Source organism: Saccopteryx bilineata, chromosome 4, assembly GCF_036850765.1.
Source record: "Saccopteryx bilineata isolate mSacBil1 chromosome 4, mSacBil1_pri_phased_curated, whole genome shotgun sequence".
Lineage (NCBI taxonomy): Eukaryota > Metazoa > Chordata > Mammalia > Chiroptera > Emballonuridae > Saccopteryx > Saccopteryx bilineata.
Window position 1 is genome coordinate 210456245 of NC_089493.1, and position 21437 is coordinate 210477681.

The following is a 21437-nucleotide window of genomic DNA, read 5'->3' on the forward strand; positions in this document are numbered from 1 at the left end:
ACTCTGATATGAAGCACAACTAAAATATTAATATTATAACACATCAATCTTATTCAGATTTCTCTAGTTTGAATTTTATTCATTTGTGTGAATCTAAGTAATTCCATAAATTCTATAAAAGGACCACAATGTGTCCTTTTATAACCACACTCACCTTCATACCCTCACTCCCTAACACTTGGAAAACACTAATCTGTCCTCTATTTCTAAAATTTTGTCATTTAAAAAAATGTTATATGATTGGAATTATCTTGGGATTAGCTTTTTTTATTGGCTGAGTTTTTCTGGAGATAGCTCTTTACTTTTCATTGCTGAATAGTGAGTATTCCATATATATTGTATAATATATATATTATATATATGGAATACACACACACACACATATATATATATACACATACACATACATACATACATACATACATATCACTGTTCTTTAAACCATTCACCTGTTGAAATATATCTGGGTTCATTCTAGTTTTGACTATTATCAGTAAAACTTATGAACATCCACAATCAAATTCTTATGTGAACTTCAGTTTTTATTTCTCTGGGGTAAATGCCCAAGAGTGCAATCTCTGGGCTGTATGGTAGATATTTGTATCATAGTTTTATTATCATTTTTCCACATTAGAATGGAATCCCTTTGAAACCAGGGCTTTGTTATTTTGGTTCAGTTCTATATCCATATGTCCAAAACAGTGCTACCATATACTTGTTAAAGTACACTTGTTAGATGAGTTACTTCAGAGGCTCATGGAGATGTACTCTCACATGCACAGGTGGTATTGCTTTTATAACTGATTGCAGTTAAATGAGTCTGCAAAGAATTCCCTGGGAATGATGGTAGATTTGAGAATAAGGGAGCTCTGGACATGGTACCTGTCCCCCAACATGCCTGAGGTAGTAGGTACAGCCCTGAATGCAAGAGCAGTTAGGGCAGGAAGCAGGAAGGCTAAGGAGTAAAAGATGTGAGTAAAAGGTTGTATGAGTGTCTGTGAAAAGCCACAAGACTTCCAATCTCCAGAAACACAATAAAAATCAAAGTCATTATGGCTCAACCTGCATGACCCATGGTGGCACAGTGTTTTTGCCACTGATTTAGCCACATGATACACATCTTATCACCCTTTTCTGGGTCTGAAGCTGCTGTCCCTAAAAGTGCCATCTCATTTGCACTTTGTATCAGTTAGTGCTGGAGAAATCATGAATAGTTGATGTACAAAGCTGTTTTTAAATTTTGTATTATATAGAGCAGCGGTTCTCAACCTGTGGGTCATGACCCCAGACGGGGTCGAACGACCAAAACACAGGGGTCACCTAAAGCCATCGGAAATACATATTTTATTTAAAAATGTATTGTATAATAAATATGTATTTTCTGATGGCTTTAGGCGACCCCTGTGTTTTGGTCGTTCGAACCCCGCCAGGGTCGCGACCCACAGGTTGAGAACTGCTGATGTAGAGGGTCAATCTGGGATGCAGAGTTCTCAGGTTCGAGACCCCAAAATTGCCAGCTGCAGTGTGGGCTCATCTGGCCTGTGCGCAGGCTCACCAGCTTGAGTATGGGATCATCAACATGATCTCAAGGTCATTGACTTAAAACCCATGGCTGCTGGCTTGAACCCAAGGTCGCTGGCTTGAGCAAGGAGTCACTGGCTCAGCTTGAGCCCCCCCCCCCCCAATCAAGGCACCTATGAGAAGCAACCAATAAACAACTAAAGTGATGCAACTATGAGTTGAAACTTCTCATCTCTCTCCCTTCCTCTCTCTCTCTCAATCTTTATCTCTCAAAAAGAAAAGGCTCAACTGCTCTGGTATTTTCTCTGATCATGGTCAGCCTCAGTTGCCTGGTGGCCACCGGGGAGGACTTCAGGGGAGAATGAGGTTCCCCATAGGCAACTGCTATGGAAAGTGGCAGCTAACAGCAATTTGGAAATCAATGTTAACCTCAACACAAGCTGGGAGGCCTGGGAAATCTGAATTACATGCAACCGTTTGTTTAAAGATGGTATTTGTGGTACCAATACTATTCCTGCAGAGATCCTTTAGAAAATCCTAGGTGAATCAGTTCCAGAGAGTCAATCCTATTAGTATAAATACACCATCTTCGTAACTATAACCTTCTGGCAAAATTGTTTAACATATTTCTGTTCAGAGTTTATGTTTTTCTTATCACCACATTTCTTTTAATAAGTAACAGGAAAAAAAACATTTAACTGTTATTTTTTTGTTTGTTTGTTTTTCCTGTATTTTTCCGAAGCCGGAAACGGGGAGAGACAGTCAGCTAGACTCCTGCATGCGCCTGACCTCGATCCACCCGGCACGCCCACCAGGGGGCGACGCTCTGCCCACCAGGGGGCGATGCTCTGCCCCTCCGGGGCGTCGCTCTGTTGCGACCAGAGCCACTCTAGCGCCTGAGGCAGAGGCCGAGGACCATCCCCAGCGCCCAGGCCATCTTTGCTCCAGTGGGGCCTCGGCTGCGGGAGGGGAAGAGAGAGACAGAGAGGAAGGAGAGGGGGAGGGGTGGAGAAGCAAATGGGTGCTTCTCCTGTGTGCCCTGTCCGGGAATCGGACCCGGGACTTCTGCACGCCAGGCCGATGCTCTACCACTGAGCCAACCAGCCAGGGCCAGTTAACTGTTATTTAAATAGCAATTTTCAAATACATATTTTGAGTTTGTAAGTATCTGAGTATTTCATTGCAAAAATCACAAATAGTCTGTACTGTATTTGAATAGTGTCTCCATTTAAATATTCATTACATACATCTGCCAGGACAGTGTTCTTTGTGAGAGTCCTGCAAAGGATGAAAACAAGAAAGTAAAAATGCCTTGGAATTCTAGTTACTGAAGATAGATTGAGGGATAAATAGTTTAAGAACTGACAGTTAAGCCTGGCCAGGCAGTGGTGCAGTGGATAGAGCATCAGACTGAGACACAGAGAACCCAGGTTTGAAACCACAAGGTCGCCAGCTTGAGCATGGGCTCACCATCTTGAGCACAGGGTCACTCGAGGCTTGAGTGTGGGATCATAGACATGACCCCATGGTTGTTGGCTTGAGCAAGGGGTAACTCACTCTGCTGTAGCCCCCTGGTCAAAGGACATAGGAGCAAGCAATCAATCAGCAACTAAGAAGCCACAACAAAGAATTGATGCTTCTCATCTCTCTCCCTTCCTATCTGTCTATCCCTCTCTCTGTCTCTCTCTCTGTCTCTATCACACACACACAAAAGGAACTGGAATTTAATATGTTCCTCTGGCTTGATTGATTGAAATAGTTAAGGGTTCCTGCTATAAGATGATTTCCATTATATTAAACAAAGGTTGAATGGCACAATTCAGTAAGGTTGCCTGATTATATGTTTAGTGTGCAATGACATTTGTATATTCTAAACTTGGTTTCTCTTTGAGTATTTCTCTACTTAGTGTCTTTAAGATATAGCAATTTCTCACAGTGTGGTTCTAGAACACTGACTGCGCATTAGAATCATCCAGGGAGGTTTTAAAGCTCCTCCTAGACCATACAACAGACCAATTAAATCAAAGTCTCACGTGTGGGAGCCAGGCACCAGTGTTTTTTTATAGTTTCCAGATAATTCTAATGTACAGCCAAGACTGAGAACTAATGTTCCAGAATCATTAGTGTCAGATTCAGAGGGTAATCATTAATAGTAAGACCTGGGTCCAAAATTAAATCTATTAAATTGGATTATCTATGAATGAGCAAGAAGAATCTGAATACTTATCAGCACTGCCAGATAATTTATATTTATATAAGTTGAAGAACCTATGGCTTTTATAGTTAAGGGGACTAACACCAACCAGCAAAAACATCAGTGAACAAGAAAATATGAAATCTCAATCCACAGTCAGTAAAGTTTTGGGGTTTGGAGAAGAGTCTATTTTGAAAGTCTTCTTAGAGGTCTTTATATTTAACCTGTGCAAGTTACACAGTTTGCTAATGTCAGTGATAAGTCCAGGTAAAGTTTCCACAGTATTGAAATGCACACTTTATTAGGGAAAATTTATCCTCTAGTAGAAAATCTAAAATAAAGAAGCCATCAATTTAAAATTAGAAAGAGTAGTTAAATGAAATAATAATTACCTATTATAATTAAGGATGTTTAAAAAGGAATTCTTATACACAAGCATAAAGCTCCAAAAGAAGCTTCCCACTCATTTTTTTAAATTACAATTAAAATATGTTTTGAAAATGAGGAAAAATTAAGAACCAATAGATATTCCTAACAATATTTAAAAATATTAGTCTATAAGGAAGAAGGAAATAAGGCAAAGAATTATCACCTTCAATTTTATAAGCCTATTATTTCCCGAATATAACACAAGGTAAAGTTCTCAGGGCTTCTGGAATTGAATTATATTGAATTGAATTATTGTATGAGAACACTGAAGCACAGAACCATTAAGTGCTAACAGACTCTCCATCAGTTGATCAAAACAGAACTGCATAAAAAACCCAGGTCTAGTCCAAAATTATTCCCCTAAAAGCATGCATCCTTCAGTATAATTTGGAAATTAAAGGTATTTCTTTAAGCTAGTAGTCTTCACACTTGGTATACCTAAATATCATATAAATGCTTTAACATATTCAGGATACCAACCAAAGATATTGATTCAATAGGGCTGAGATTCTATATGTTTAACAAGCACCATGAACTGGAAAAAACTTGAATTGCCAAATATGTAATTAATCCAATTATCAGTGATCTTCAAAAAAGCAAATTTTATTGGCTAACTCTGAGAAAAGTGAAATATATGTTACAACACGACTCTAAAAATATTTTGTTGAATGTATAAATCCATTAATCAATAGTATAAAGTTAAGAACAAACTGGTTTACAAGAGTTGACATACTATACAAAGAGGAAAGTTTTAGACTACCAACTTTCTCAGTGGGCAAAAGGACTAGAAAGCATATCATCTTGAGCTAATCTGATAAAATGTGCCATTTCTTTACAGCAGTCCATTTTTTGTTTAGGGATTTGTGGACACCTAAAATACTCTCCTTCCTCAAAGACTAGAAACCTAAGAAAGGTGCTCTGGAAAGGAGTCAAAGGCTGAGAGCTGTGCAGAGGTAGGAAAGAATGAGCAGAATGCCGTCCTTGGTAAGAAAGGCAGAGTTCTGGGAACAAAGTGATGGTCTTTCCCTAAGGCACTGTATTTGCTACTAGGCAACAAATAAAATAGGTTAATTCTAGCCAGTCTCAAATGTGATTCCCAACAGAAAACCAGTTGCTTAAAAATGCCTTTCAAAAGTCTAAACTCTAGGTAATTTTGGTTTTTAACTAATCCTATAATTTATCTTTTATAATTATACTAACCCACATACACACACATATACACATACATGTATATATATGCATATGCGTATATATATATATATTTCGCATTATGGTATAGCATTTTAAGAACATGTATAATTTGGTAATTCCATATAAAACCAATACTGATCATTATTAGTTTTATAAAATTATAAACTTATGCTAATTTCATTACCACAAAAGTGTATGTAATGGCTAAAATCCCAAACGCTGACAAAAACGTTACTGAGAATACAAAACAACAAAAGCTATTGTTTAGTGCTGATCAGTATGCAAAATGGTACAGCCACTGTGAGAGGCATTTGGGCAGTTTTTACAAAACTAAATGTATTCTTACCAAATGATTTAGCAATCACACTCTTAGATACTTATTCAAATGAGTTGAACACTGAGGTCCACACAGAAGCCTGTACTTGAATGTTTATGGTAACTTTACTCATAGTTTCTCCAAAAAGCAGCAACTAAATGTTCTTCAATAGTTGAAAAATAAACAAACTGTGATACATCCATAAAATGAAATATTATATCACAGTTGTTTTTTTTTTTTTTAAAAAGAGCTGTCAAGTCACAACAAGACGTGGAAGAACCTTAAATGCATTTTGCTAAGTGAAAGAAGTTAGTCCGTAAAGTCTACATGCTACATGATTCCAGGTACATGCTGTAGGATTCCAACTGTGTGACATTCTAGAAAAAGGCAAAACTATGGTGATAATAAAAAAAAAAAATCAGTGGTTGCCATGGTGGGGGTGGAGGAGAAAACAGGATGGGTACGTGGAGCATTTAGGTCAGTGAAACTATTTTACATGAAGCTATAGCAGATACCTGATATTATGCATTTTTCAAAAACCAAAGAACTATACACTATAAATAGTGAACCCAATTATTAATTATGGGCTTTTATAATAATTTATTAATACTGTTTTATCAATTATAACAAATATACCATATTAATGCAAGATGTTAATAATAGGGGAAACTATGAAGGAAGAGAGATATACACAGACTCTGTTCAATATTTCTGTAAACTAAAAACTGTTCTGAAAACCAATAGTTACTAATTTATAAAAAAATGTATATGAGTAATATTAATGCTGGCACTAAAAACATTTTTTCTAATTTGTAACATATTGATAAAATAGTTATTAAACCACATCTATTAACTATGTATTTGTCATTCCTGTATCATGAAACTTAAAATTCTTTAACTATTTAGCTATATTCCAAAAGATATTTAATTCATATGCTGTCAATAGAAAAAATTAAATAGCTCCCCCATATAAAGTCTGAAGAATTTTTTTTTTAATATTCTTTTCCCAAAGAAATGTTCATATACTGGTATAGCTCTCATTTTCATTGTAGTTTTGATTTGCAAAAGCCACAGTAAATATTTTGTCTCTAATTATTGTTATATAAATGAATGCAGAAGTTGCTACCTTAATCTACGAAATCATTCCCTTTAGCTATTAAGAGGCCCAGGCAGTATTTGTCAAATTTCCATATGCAATCACTTCAGTTGGTGTGAGGTGCACCTGATCATCTGCGTTTCTAACAAGCATCCAGGCAATGCTGATGCATAGCCACACCATGAATAGCAAGGTTTGTAGAATTTCTAGCCCATGAAACTATTATCATTGATAAAAACAAACCCAAGTACTGAGCAGTTCTTTCAGGGATTAAAAATTCTTTTGTTACTACCTACCTGGAAAAGCTCTCAGTGCTCCCAGCATTTTGAAATCTACTTTCCCAATATATAATCCTTTTCAATTTCATCTATAAAAGGGAAGCCTTGATAATCTTTGTACAGTAAGCAAGCTACCCATGTAATCATAATACTTTCCTAGCTGGTGTGAAACAAAGATAATCTATTTCTAGCCCTAGATTTATATATTTTCAGTTGCAGAAAGGTCAAGTGACTGGCTCAAGGTCATTTATCCAATAACTGGAAAGGTCAGGTGTCAAATCTAGGTCTCTGATGCCAAACCCAGTTCTTTCCCCTCTATTGTCTGTTGCTTCTTATAGTGATACACTTCAGGTTATCAGGACCAGCTTACTTAGACCACAAAAACCCAGTTCTGAATTGAATAGCTCAGCTTCGGGCTTTCCATTACAATCCCTGACATGGGTTTAAGGTTTTGTGGGGCATCAGCTGCTGTATGGGGGAGGGTTTCTTTGTGTTTCGTAATAAGCTTTGAAATTCAGCACAATTATGGGGATTGATGAGCTTATTTGAGTATAGAGTAAGCTATGAGAGAAAAGATTTAGTTGTTCTACTGTGTAGAATGGGGATAAAAATGATTTGTCTATTTCTCCAAACCTAATGTTTCTTTTGAGAGAACTCACAGCCAGCAAATTGTGTGGGAGTCAGAGGCAGGTGGATACCTTCCACCTGTCTAAACCAGTCTCACTTATATTGGGATAAAGACATGGCTTGATGCCTTCAGTGAAACTTCCAGGCTTTTAAAGATAACTGGAATAAATATTTCTTTACAATATGAAGAAAACAAAGCCCAGAGATGTGAAAAAAATTTGTGTTTTTGTACAGATATTATTAGTTAGAATTAAGATTTGGAGTTTCTCAACCTCTGGTTTAAGGGCCAGCCCTAATTTCACCCTGACATCAGCAGCAGTTCAGGGTGAAAGGGATCATAAATATGAAATATAAAGTGACAAAAGGATCTACATTTATCTTCCAGATGCTGTCTTTTGAAGGATTGTGAACAGTAAGACTGTTTCTGTGTACTTTATCCTCTTCCTCCTGATGCCCTGCAGCCTAGAAAGAGGAAGTTAGGATATCATGCATTACCTGGGGTACAGTTCCTGCCTCTGCACACTGGATAACAGCCCATCATGGAGATCCTGTTCTCAGTTCCAAGGAGTTTTCCTCTGTCCCTGTGTGTGCTGTGTGCCAGCAGCTCTGCGCTGAGGCGCTCGGGTTGGACAGCCAGGCTTCTCCCTCTGGGCACTGCTCTGACATACTTTGCAGTGTTGTTAATAAGTTAGATATATTGTTTTCATGAGGTTAAGTGAATGTGAACTAATGAAAGGCAACCAGGAGGCATCTATGCTACCATCTTTGTCTTTCTGCGCATGTGCTAAGGTGTTCCTGTGTGAAGGCTGAGTCGTGAGGGAGAGAATCAGTAGTGAAGGAGAATCAGCCTCAGCAACTCAGGCAAAGAAAAATAGCCTCCCAGTTCCTTCTTGGTGACCTGAGCTCTTAGAGATAATTACAAATGCCAGTTGTGAGGAGTACAAGTGCCCTTTGTCCTCTAACAGGCTTCTACAGGAACTCCACAAACTCCTAGGGATGACAAGTCTTCCGACAAGGATGAAATGCCTCCAAAGTCTCAGAGCAGGGGACATACTGTCTTTTTTACCAGCAGTTGTTAATCTGTCTCTGGCTGACACGCCCAGCTTTGGCTCACTCATTCCTAACACCGTCCTCTTAATTACCACTCTTCAGGGCTCCTATCCCCATGTTTCCGACCACATGCCATTCATTCTACTGATCTCCCTCTAAACAACATCCTCTCCCTCCATCAAGACTCAGCTCACGCACTGCAGCCTCTGTAAGAGCCTTCCCCCACAGTTTACAGTCCAGTGTGGCCTCACTGCTTGTTGACCCCCTACACAGTCAATGGCCCACCCCACTTATTTGGCATTTATGCTGAGTCATACTTCTGAGAAAAAAATCATCACAAGTGGACATATTTTGTTTAACTTACCAGGATAAATAAGAATGGGAATAAAAGAGAGAAATGCAAATACCACACTTATTGAGTTTTCAGAGATTTTCATGCTAAAAATACAAACATGTTAAGAAGGAGGAAACTGGCTTATAGATAGGGTGGGGGTGGGGCGCTGTTTTCTTTCCCGGGTATCCCCTCTGAAACTACTGCACAGAATTGTATCTGGAAAGCTTGAAGAAGGTAGCTTCAGGGCAAGTATAAAAAAAGAGATAAGTTTCAGTTTAATTTAAAGAGTAAAATTTTGCAAGTGTGGCTAAACAATAATGAAAAGGTCAACAAAAGATGGATAGCACCGGTGTCACGGGGAGGACTGAACACAGCCTAGGAGTCCGTGGCCAGAGAGGTGGTCTATTCCTTGAGAGAGAAGCAGTGTTAGCCAACGTCCAATGCTCTTTGTTGCTCAAAGATTCTATTGTTCCACTACAAACAAGAATGATAATGACTTGTATACTCTGCACTCAATAATAATAAAAGCACAAAGATCATGGATAACTTACTGTGCTGACAGTGAATCCCATTAAATCCTCGGGGACATTTACAAACATAGCCTATGAATGTGTCCCCTCGGTACGCTGCACTTATTTCACAGGTTCCTCCATTATGGCATGGGTTGGGAATGCAAGGACCTGAAAGACAGATAACAATTCTTACCGATTTATGCATATACTTTAAAGTAAACATTGGGTCAACATTTTACAATTAACTGCTTTATAGAGAAGTGCTTTGAATATCAGTGGTACAGGAAATGGGCTAGTTGTGTGGGCTCTGGAGACCAACGGGTTTGAATCTTGGTTTAACTGCTTCCTAGCCTAGTGATTGTGAAGGATTTATTTAACCTGTCTGTGCCTCAGTATCACCTTCTGTTAAATGTCAATACTAATAGATCTACCTCAAAATGTAATGATACAGATAAAAAAATTCATACATATAAAATGGATATTTGTGTGACACATACTAACTGTGCAAAACATATTAGCACTATGTAAAGTATTGTTATTAAGGTCTTCAAATTGTAAAATATCTTTTGCATGTTTATAACTTAGTATTGAATGACAATTTCTGCAGTTACAACGACTGAAGAGCTTTATACCCTGCTGGTAAATGAATAAACTTGAAAATGACTGTAACCATATAGGCCAAATGATGTGAATAGCTGGTTGCAATACTTTTATAAACTATTTATTAAGAGTTTGTGATGAGCCACACTTCTGGAGAACCATTCATTTTTGCCTATCAATAAGAAGTAGCTCATAAAAAGTTGCATATATAGTCTGACCAGGCAGTGGCACAGTGGATCGAGCGCTGACCTGGAAACACTGAGGTCGCCGGTTTAAAACCCTGGGTTTGCCTGGTCAAGGTGCATGTGGGAGTTGATGCTTCCTGCTCCTCCTCCCTTCTCTCTCTCTCTCTCTCTCTCTCTCTCTCTCTCTCTTTCTCTCCTCTCTAAAATGAATAAATAAAAAATATTTTTTAAAAAAGTTGCATATATAGAGAGAGCTTATAATCATTTGTAAGCTTTAAGAAAGTAACTTCGCCAGAGTGACTGATGCCTGTGACACCCAAGGTAAGTGTGCTGTCCAATGTCCCTTGGAGCAAACCAGCTGCCAGCATAGTGCAGGTGGGGCACTGGGCTAGTCCCCGACCCAGAACTTTCCTTGTACACATTCTTCATTCTGGGTGCCCCTTTAAGATGGCTGGGCTTTTCACAAAAAGTATAATGATCTAAGGCTTTTTCTATACAATTTTCTTTCCTTCTTTTTCTCCTTTCAGAGGTGACAGCCTTGTGTCACAGCCTGAAGGTTAATTCTGCTTCCTATTGCTCCTTCCCCTCTCCATACAAACATTTTCCAATAAACCTTTTGTACCTTTAATTCTGTCTTATAGTTGGATTTTTGGAAGATGCTAATTGACTCAGGGCAGAATTCAGAATGGAGACTGTGAAGGGAAAAGGCAATCTGAAAAAAGAAAAAGCTCACCTTGAGCAATGAAGAAAGAACACCAGAAAATATAAGGTATGCTCTAATTTTGTCTTTTTTTTATTAGAAAGAGTAAAACAAAATACCTTAATAAGTGAAAGACAAATTACTAAAGAGAAAGTGAAGATCTATATATTAGGGAAAAAAAGTAGAAGTAATTAAATCAAGTTTTTGATTATGTATGAAGGGTTGAATCCCAGAATCCTGGAGGAAGGTTAGTTAAGAAAAAGAATAAATAGTTTCAGCAAAAACTAAAGGGAAGGGAAAAGAATTGGGCACAAGAATAGTGATAACTTGAGGCAAGTGGGTGGAATCCACCAGGCAAGGCTTTTGAAAGAGTGCAATAGGAGATGGTCTTCAAGCATGGGTCATTGCTGGAAAGGAAATTCACCATCATTATTCTGAGCAGTGAAATAGGAGGTCAATAACAAGAACCATTTAGGATTTGGGCAACATTGCCTTGCATTGAGGCAAGACTTTATAACTCTAACATTTTGTAAAATTTAATGATTGAACAACTGAACAAAAAAGATATTCATGAAATAAGAAACAATGTGGCTACTCAACACCATCTGGTTCCTTACTTCCTGATAAGTCTGATTTTAAAAAGTAAAAAGAAATCAATGTATCTGTGTTTTTTTTCCATATTCTTCATACCAGCACACTTACTTAAGTAAGCATTTTTATGCTGTACAATACATGTCAATTATACAAACCAATACATGCCCTGGAAGTGCTATGTTGCCAATGATTGAGACAGGAAGAAAGTCCATTATCAGTGATAAATTTTGTGGTGACTGAATTATTTACTTTTATAATTAAGAGATGCAAATCATGCTACAGAATACATCTCTCCTCTTCTCAGTTTCTACACGTTCTGTCCTTTCAAATGAATTAGCATTTCATGATGGCTTACAATTTACAAATTCTTTTCACATAAACAATCTCATTTAATCCCCACAGTAACTTGATGAGATGGTGGTCATTACTGTTCTCTTACATTTTAAAAAAACTGAAGGTCAGAAAGATAGAATGTTTCTCAAATAAATGTCTGTGAATAATGCATTCAGGTCACAAACTAAGAATCTGTTATTCTAAAACAATAATTCCTTAGAGAATCAACTAATTAAGAAAAAGAGAATAAAGTAAAAGTGATATTAGAGTTCTGGTTCACTTTAAAATCAGAGAAATGCATTCCTTCATCTTTTTTATTAAGTGGAAACTGAAAACTATACATATAACTGCAAAAGAAAAAATAAATCTAAATAATCATGGTCAAAGAATTATATAATTTTGAACAAATAAGAAGTCTTGAAGATACCTACTCTAATCTTTCAATTTTGCCAATAAGAAAACAAAGCCTAATAAGAATTCAGTGACTTCCCTCCCAAAAAGAACAGCTAATGTGAGGAAAATTGGGTTTAAGGAATTATATCTCTTAGGATAAAAGTGATTAAATCTCAAAATGATTAAGCTATTCCTGATCCCTTAAGAGAATAATGCAATTTATATGAGAAAAAAAATAAATCTTTTCCATGCTTCCTTCCACAGAGTTAAGTGAGGGAGAGGTTAAAAAAATAAACAAACAAAACTGAATAAGGCTTCTGTACTTTTTGGAAGCAGTTAAAGCTGTGAAGCCAAGGAAGATGGTTGATAGAGGTATCTTTGAAGAAGAAGAGGCGAATATGACCCTGGGATAGATGATATTGTTTACTCAAGTTTACTACAATTTTGGAGAAGTAGAATTTGGCTAGAAGTTGAGTATGTGTTAATGGGTCTGCATAATAAAGGGAAGAGTTTAGGAATAGATGGGAAAGCCCAGGAAAGGTGCTCCTAAAAGCAGAGATGAAAGCAGAATTCAGGAGGAGAGGGGGTCAGGCTGTGTGTTGAGAGGCTACAATATGTGGATAAAAGTAGCTGGTAAGAAATTGACATGTCCATAGTTTAAATTGACATATTTTTGCACAGCTGTCATGTGAATGGTCTCAGCTGGAGTATTCAGATCTACACTCGCACCTACTAAGTACTGACCCGAGTGTGGTGTTTGGGAAGTCAAGAAATAGGGCTGTGCTGTCCCTCATTTTGGCAGAAGGGAAGGAGTGTTACAGCACATGACACTAAGGGATTCAAGAGTCCGTGAATACAGGAACCTGAAGACAGAGCTGACAGAGGTATCTAAAGTCTTAGATACTCTAGATATTTCCTGAGGGCATAGGTGAAACTTGTCCAGCAATTTTGGTGCAGCCTCTGGGATTCCCAAAAGACATGAGTTAGAGAGTTGGAGCTCATTTTATTTACACCCCAAAGGACATCATGACCTCAGCTTACATCTAGTCTCAGAAAAAGATTACCTATTACAGAGGTTGTGACCACTGTGTCTTACCTCAAGATATTCAGTGATTTTTATTTAAAAGGGTAAGGATAAGGGAAGGCAAATGGAACTAAGATTTAATGTCTGGAGTGCCTTGTATGCTAGGGAATATGAAATATACATAGCATTTTTTTAAATGCTGTGTAAAAATAGGTATTTAAATTTTTTTTTTGTTTTAGAGGAAAGAAAACAGCCTTGCTGGAAGAGGTTTAATAACACATCTAACTGGAAAATCCAAGATTTTTATACAATCTGCCTTACTGCAAATCTATGTACTTTCTATTAAGCCATACTTCCTGCCATGTTGATTTGTGTATTTATTTATATGTTAGTCTTGACAGATGCAAATAGAATCAGCATGGATTCATTAAACAGATTCCTATAAATAATAACGGAATCCAAAGTCTTCCTAAATGGAAATATTTCAGAGTATTCTCAGGAGAAGGTTAGAGTATATTAGATATTATGAATATAGATAGATAAGCTTTGCTATATGCTAACAGTACTCTAGTTCAGCTATGTTTGAAATCAACTGTCAAACATGAATATTTCCCCAATATTATTTTGTAATAATATATTTTGGGTTCATAGAGTGTTTCTTATACTGTGAGAATAAGTAAGACATGGACCCTGCCCAACATACAGATTTTTTTTGTTCACTTTTGTCCCTAATCATTATACTGTGGGATGATATTATATGCCTTGCACAGACTCTTCTGAGTACTCATGATAGAATGTTGAAAGGTGTGGTTGCATGTTGCTCTTCCCCCATTAGCCTGTAAATTCTCTGTGGGAAGAGTCATGATCAGCACATAGTAGGTGGCTGATACATTTTGAATAAGCAAGGGTAAGGCAATAGAGTTACAACCCTTATATCTTTTGCCTAAACCACCTTCAAATTCAGGTTTATAAGATATTAGTATCCATTATTGTTATTATTATTATTATTATTATTCAGTGAGAAGAGGGGAGGCAGAGACAGATTCCCACATGTGCCCCAACAAGGGAATTCACCTGGCAAGTGCACCAGGGGGTGATGCTCTGCCCATCTTGGGCATTGCTCTACTGCTCAGCAACTGAGCTCTTCTTATTGACATGAGCCTAAGGCCATGAAGTCAATCTCAGCAACTGGGGCCAACTCCTTCCAATCAAGCCATGGCTGCAGGATGGGGACAGGAAGAAAGAGAGAGAGAAGCAAGAAAAGGAGGAGTGCTTCTCCTGTGTACCCTGACCAGGACTAAACCCGGGGACATCCACATGCCAGGCCGATCTTTACCACTGTGCAAATGGACCAGGGCCATATCCTTTGTTTATTCACTCAGTAATTAATTAGGACACATTCTGTAAATTTTTTACAGCTTTCAAGATTCAAATTCTTTACATTTATAATTAGGTTCCAATATTTTTGTCCCTAATACAGTTTAAGCTTCAAGAGTATTACATCTGCAATAGTATTACAATTATAAATAACAGATCATTAGAATGTATACTTTTTCATAATGATTACATGTATCTTAACTCTAGCAAATATGATATATAATCAAGAAAAATGTAATATTGTATACTTTCCTTAGTAATGTTTTGATCTTCTAATTTAACAATTCCTGTTTAAATAAAGACATTTACTTAAAGTACCAACAACATGAAATAATCAGAATGCAAGTTAGTACAGAAAAATAACATAATAAATAAAGCCCAATATCTATCTCTCAACTTCCAAATTTACTTGCCAGACAGAAAGTTTTGTTTTTGATGTTAGAAACATTTAAAACCTATAACAGTTTTCAGGTTTCTATCTCCATTGATAAGTGAACTAATCATATGGGAATTAAAGATCCTAGTAAACTCTTGTTTGGGTTTGTGTTTTCCCCACTCCAATAATCTTCTCTCTTTTGATACTGAAAATAGTATTTTAGGGTCTAGGCACACTAATAAATTATAATCATCACCTATAGCAAATACTGTTGCTTATACTGTGAAGATAGTAGCAAACTGACCCTAAACCTGTTTAGCAACAATTTTTTTTTCTTTCAAATTTCAGGTTGAATATAATTTATTCATTTGGTGCCTATTATGTGCTGAACATTCTGCTAGTAATTTGTGATTAATAATTTAAATGAAATTAAGTTGTCAGCAGCTGGAAGAGTAAGTTCACAATACAAGAAAATACTGAGTTATCCAGTTTATGTACCTCATTTTTTAAAGGTAATTTAAATGACTATCCTTTACTGTGAATATACTATACTCAGAATTAATATTTTTTTTGTTTATGTAATGATTTCTGGAAATTTCGTTCTAGAATTTCGTTATTACATAGGATTACATTCTTAACTTTTGTGATCAAAACTTTGGTGTATTTGGGGCAGCTCATGTCTTCTGTAATGTCAGCGTGTGTGTGTGCGCGCGCGTGCGCGCGCGCGCGTGCGCGCGTGCGCACACACACACACATCTCAAACTTATATATAGCTTTGAAAACAATTTAATACCAGAGCACAATTTGAAAACAAGTAGGGATTACTTAACCAGTTAGAGCTTGTAAAAACAAAATTAAGACAAAGGCAATGTGAATTGCTTTCCATTCTAAAAGTCTCTTTTTAAAAGTTTGTTGTTTTTGGTGTTACAGATGTAGGAAAGGAGTCTACTGAGTGGTGATTACGAGTTTCAGTTCTAATTAGTACTCAAAAAAGTCCTTATCTGATTAGACAACAACACTTGGTAATATCACTCTTCACAATGAAAATGTAAGTGGACTTTCAAGATACAAGAGACTTTAAGGAGTTTTAAAATCGATAATGCTGTAATACTTTTGTAGGTAATCTTTAAGTAGCTCGTCACACAATGGGGACAACAGATGATCAATATTAATGAAAAACTGAATTCGAAGCATGCTTTCCAGGCATTTTTATGCAAGTTCTTGTAAGTGTGTCAATAAGATTAACTGCTCACAAAAGCACCAGATCTGTATGGTCTGTTTCTTTTCTGCATCCCTTCTCACAATGCCCACAGTAGAGAACTGATGCTATTCCCATATGTGTAACATGGTTAGCTTTTCACACATTTAGAGACTATACCCTAAATCATAAATTTTTTACAGCATGTAATCAGATTACTAGGAAGTAAATAGGTCAAAGTTCTCCTGTGATTATGTATATACAGCCTTGGTCAATTTTACAAATTAAACTGCTAAAACATTGGTAGTTAGATATTAAAAATGGTTGTACATTATAATGTAATAAGAACATGCCAACAAGGCAAATGCAAGAACTAGTCTAACAAACTGTTCTAACAGTACAATGAAATAGCAATAGTGGTGACCCAGAAGTCCACTCCACATTCTGGTCTGCGAGTTACATTAACATTGTCATGCTATAGTATTGGTTTAACATTTAATAAGTTTTAAACATTTTGGAGGTTGCTATTTTGAACCATTACCACTTTATTTTAAAATCAGTTGAAGAAGAAAACATTATTTGGGGGGAACATGCATATGATTGATGCTTTTTTTTTGTATTTTTCTGAAGTTGGAAACAGGGAGGCAGTCAGACAGACTCCCGCATGCGCTCGACCGGGATCCACCCGGCATGCTCACCAGGTGGTGATGCTCTGCCCATCTGAGGCATTGCTCTGTTGCAACCAGAGCCATTCTAGCACCTGAGGCAGAGGCCATAGAGCCATCCTCAGCTCCCAGGCCAACTTTGCTCCAATGGAGCCCCGGCAGCGGGAGGGGAAGAGAGAAACAGAGAGCAAGGAGAGGGGGAGGGGTGGAGAAGCAGATGGGCACTTCTCCTGTGTGCCCTGGCTGGGAATCAAACCCGGGACTCCTGCATGCCAGGCCGACACTCTACCACTGAGCCAACCGGTGATTGATGCTTTTAAAACCGTTTTTACTTCTCTCTCTTCCTCTTTAAAATATAAAGGAAAAATTCAGCCATTTGAGGAGGAAATTGTGTATTTAGTGTTTATATAGAGGTAGATAAACTACAAATAAGTATAAAACACTTACTTCTAAAAAAGAATCAGAAAATCCAACAAATTCTTTCTTTGGATATAAAAATATTTGAATAGATTATGAAAATTTAAATCTGGGACTAAACACACCAATAAACTTTCCTCTCAAGAATTAAGATCAGACTCTCTCTACACAACTGTCTATAGAATGGCACTGAGATGACTAGTGGCTAATAAGGTGTTTTGGAAACCCTGTATTAGTTTCCCAGAGCTGCTATAATAAATTACCATAAGTTTGGTGGCTTCAAACAACCAAAATTTATTCTCCCACAGTCTGGAAGCCTGAAGTCTGAAATCAAGGTGTTATCTGGGCTACACTCCCTCTGAAGGTTCTTAAGAAAAATCGTCCTTTCCCTTTTCTCTTCCTGCTACTGGTGGTTCCTGACATTCCTTGACTTGTAACAACATAACTCTAATCTCTACATCTCTACCTCTGTGCTTTTGTGTGTGTGTGTGTGTGTGTGTGTGTGTGACAGAGACACACAGAGAGAGAAAGACAGAGGGAAAGAGGGGCAGATAGACAAGGAAGGGAGAGAGATGAGAGGCATCAGTTCTTTGTTGTGGCTTCTTAGTTGTTCATTGGTTGTTTTCTCATATGTTCCTTGACTGGGGTGGTGGGGGGCTACAGCAGAGTAAGTGACCCCTTGCTCAAACCAGCAACCTTAGGCTCAAGCCAGCAACCTTGGGCTTTAAGCCAGTGATCCCACGCTTAAGCTGGTGAGCCCATGTTCAACTCTGATGAGCCCACGCTTAAGCTGGCAACCTCAGGGTTTCGAACCTGGGTCCTCCACATCCCAGTCTGACACTCTATCGCAGGCATGGCCAACAGTTTTTGCCCCCAGGCCAGATTAGAAAGAAAACGTTTTTCACAGGCTGGAAAAAATATTAAAATTAAAAAATGTTAAAAGCAAAACAATTCATTTAAGTAAAAAAAAATTTATTATGTCATTTGTTTATGACTGTGAGTGAAAAAAATTTTAATATACAATATTATTTTAATAAAAATATAATTACATACCGTATAAATATCCAAACTGTATCACAATCGCCTGACCAGGTGGTGGCACAGTGGATGGAGCATCGGACTGGGATGTGGAGGACCCAGGTTGGAGACCCCAAGGTTGCCAGCTTGAGCGTGGGCTCATCTGGTTTGAGCAAAGCTCACCAGCTTGGACCCAAGGTTGCTGGCTTAAGCAAGGGGTTACTCAGTCTGCTGAAGGCCCACGGTCAAGGCACATATGAGAAAGCAATCAATGAACAACTAAGGTGTCGCAACAAAAAACTGATGATTGATGCTTCTCATCTTTCTCCGTTTCTGTCTGTCTGTCCCCATCTGTCTCACTCTCTGACTCTCTCTCTCTGTCTCTGTAAAAAAAAAACAAAAAAACAAAAAAACAAAACCCAAAACTGTATCGCAATCGAAACAATATTTAATTAATAGAATGAGCTTGAAGGGATATATCGCAATCAAAACAATTAATCAAAACAATTATTTCGTTTTATAAACAACCTGGACACGTTTTCAGTTATCAACTGCAGCTATTGTCTATGCTCCAATGCCACTGGATTCAGCACACTTGATCACAAAAATAATGAATTATTTGACCTTGGGTGCACACTGGCAAACTCCGCCTAAAAGAATGTGGGTTTCACATCACCGCTAAATGTTAAATAGCTCATATCGAGTACAGACAAGGACAAAAGTTGTAAATCTTTATAATGGATTTTTTTAAAAAATAAAGAAGTATCATGAATCCATTTGACCAATTGGAAGTTAACCTTAGATTAGTCACACGCGGAGTTCTTTTCCGTGTATCACTATCTTCTTAAATATCTTGATTTCCATTAATCAAAGACACTTTTGCTTCTCAGTAGCTGAGATCTTAAAATAGTGGAGGATATTAAAAATTTAATCGCGGGTGGCATAAACTCATTACGCGGGGCAAATCTGGCCTGCAGGCCATATGTTGGCCATGCCTGCTTATCCACTGCTCCACTGCCTGGTCAAGCTCTGCCTCCATCCTTACATATCTTCTTTTCTGTATTTCTCCTTTTCTTATAAGTAAACCAGCCATTGGATTTAGTGCTCTCCTTGATCCACCATTTCATCTCAAGGTCTCCATTCAGCTCGCTGGAAAGCCATGATGAGCTGAATTCTGCTCCCTCTAGATTCCTATGTTGAAGCCTTATCCCCAAGTACCTCAGAATGTGACTATATTTGTAAACAGGACCTTTAAAGAGGTAATTAAGATAAAGAGGCCATATGAATGGGCCTTAACGTAATCCAATTTCTCTTATAAGAAGAGGAGATTTAGATACAACAAAAAGAGACACCAGTAATGTACACACACAGAAAAGAGTCATGTGAAGACAAAACAATAAGTTGTCTATTGACAACTGAACAAGAAATGCCTCAGGGGAAACGACCTGCCAACATCTTGATCTCACACTTGGAGAACTGTAAGCAACTTACTTTCTATTGTTGAAGGCACCCAGGGTGTGGTATTTTGTTATGGCAGCCCTGGCAAACTAGTGCTTATTTCCAATAGGGTCACATCATGAGATTCCCTGTAGAGAGGAATTTTGGGGAGGTATTCTTCAAACCACTATAGTTCCTGAGTAGTTGTTTTCTTATAGCAATGGAGTTCATGAAAGAAACCAGAGCCCTCATTTATTGTTAGAGTTGGCTGACAAGGCACTCTTATGTATCAACAATTAACACCTTAATTAAAAATATTTTCACTTGGCTCTCATCACAAAGAATGGTAAATATATTTTAATGGTTTCAATGGATCAAAAAGAACAGTCTAAATTTAGAGTAGTGCTTAGAAAGAGTACCAAAATGCCTTCTTAGGTGGCACCCAGGGTTATCAGTCACATCAGGATGGAAGGAAAAATGAAGAAAGAATGTAGATTTTTTTGGAGTTGATCTCTTTTTCACTTAAAACTTTTATTTAAAGTTGGGCTTGCTAAAAGGAGTATGTTTTTTAAGTGGTCAGCCAGCATTCTGAGAAAGTCTTTATGTGAATTATTTCTGTAACATATATAATCATTTTGGATACATTAGTTGGTATTCCCAATAAATAAATATATTATCAAAAATTAGGCCCTGGCTGGTTGGCTCAGTGGTATAACGTCAGCCTGGTGTGTGGAATTCTGGGTTCAATTCCCTGCCAGAGCACACAGGAGAAGCAACCATCTGCTTCTCCACTCTTTCCCCTCTCTTTCCTCTCTATCTCTCTCTTCCCCTCCTGCAGCCAAGGCTCCATTGGAGCAAAGTTGGCCCTGGCACAGAGGATAGCTCCATAGCCTCCACCTCAGGCGCTAGAATGGTTCCAATTGCAGGGGAGCAACACCCCAGAGGGGCAGATTCTTGCCCACTGGTGGGCTTGCTGGGTGTATCCCAGTCAGGCGCATGTGGGAGTCTGTCTGTCTGGTTCCACTTCCCAATCCCCACCAGGCTTCTCACTTCGGAAAAAAAAAATTAGAAGAACTTTAAAATATAGCAAAAGGGTCTATCATTTCACAAAGTGACAAGTATTGCTGTAGCTGTCTTTTGTTATGAAAAAGTTTCCCATTCTCTCCCATGGCTGCTCATCTCACACACCAGGGCCAAAACAAGCTTCCTAGGCAACCACATGCCTAACGGAAGTGTTCAGCTCAGAATGTTTTATTACCCAAATAGTAATCTGTCTCATTACTCTGTAATTGCCATGCATACACATTTCTTTTTTTAAATCCTCTAAAACATTCTTGTCTGTTTTGGGACATCACTTAGCTAACCAATAACATTTGCTGACTGATTGTGGGATATTATTGTTAACAGAGCAATACGTACATGGTAAATACAAGACAAAAGACAATCTTGTCTTCTGATTTTTTTTCTTTTTTATTAGCTTTTTTTTCCTTAAGACAAAGGGAAATCACAGTGACAATGTGACTGTGAACATTAAGGATAGTATTAGAGGCCTTGTGGAAAATAATAAATGTCA

At 37.7% G+C, this 21437-nt stretch overlaps 1 protein-coding gene across 2 annotated transcripts in view; it reads right to left on the reverse strand.

Moving 5' to 3' along the window:
- Positions 1–21437, reverse strand: part of EDIL3 (EGF like repeats and discoidin domains 3) — a 595375-nt gene that overhangs the window by 326923 nt on the left and 247015 nt on the right. For both annotated transcript variants that reach the window (XM_066273737.1, XM_066273736.1), the window contains one exon: positions 9588–9716. In XM_066273737.1, the coding sequence (XP_066129834.1) occupies positions 9588–9716 (129 nt within the window). The remainder of the gene's footprint in view (positions 1–9587; positions 9717–21437) is intronic.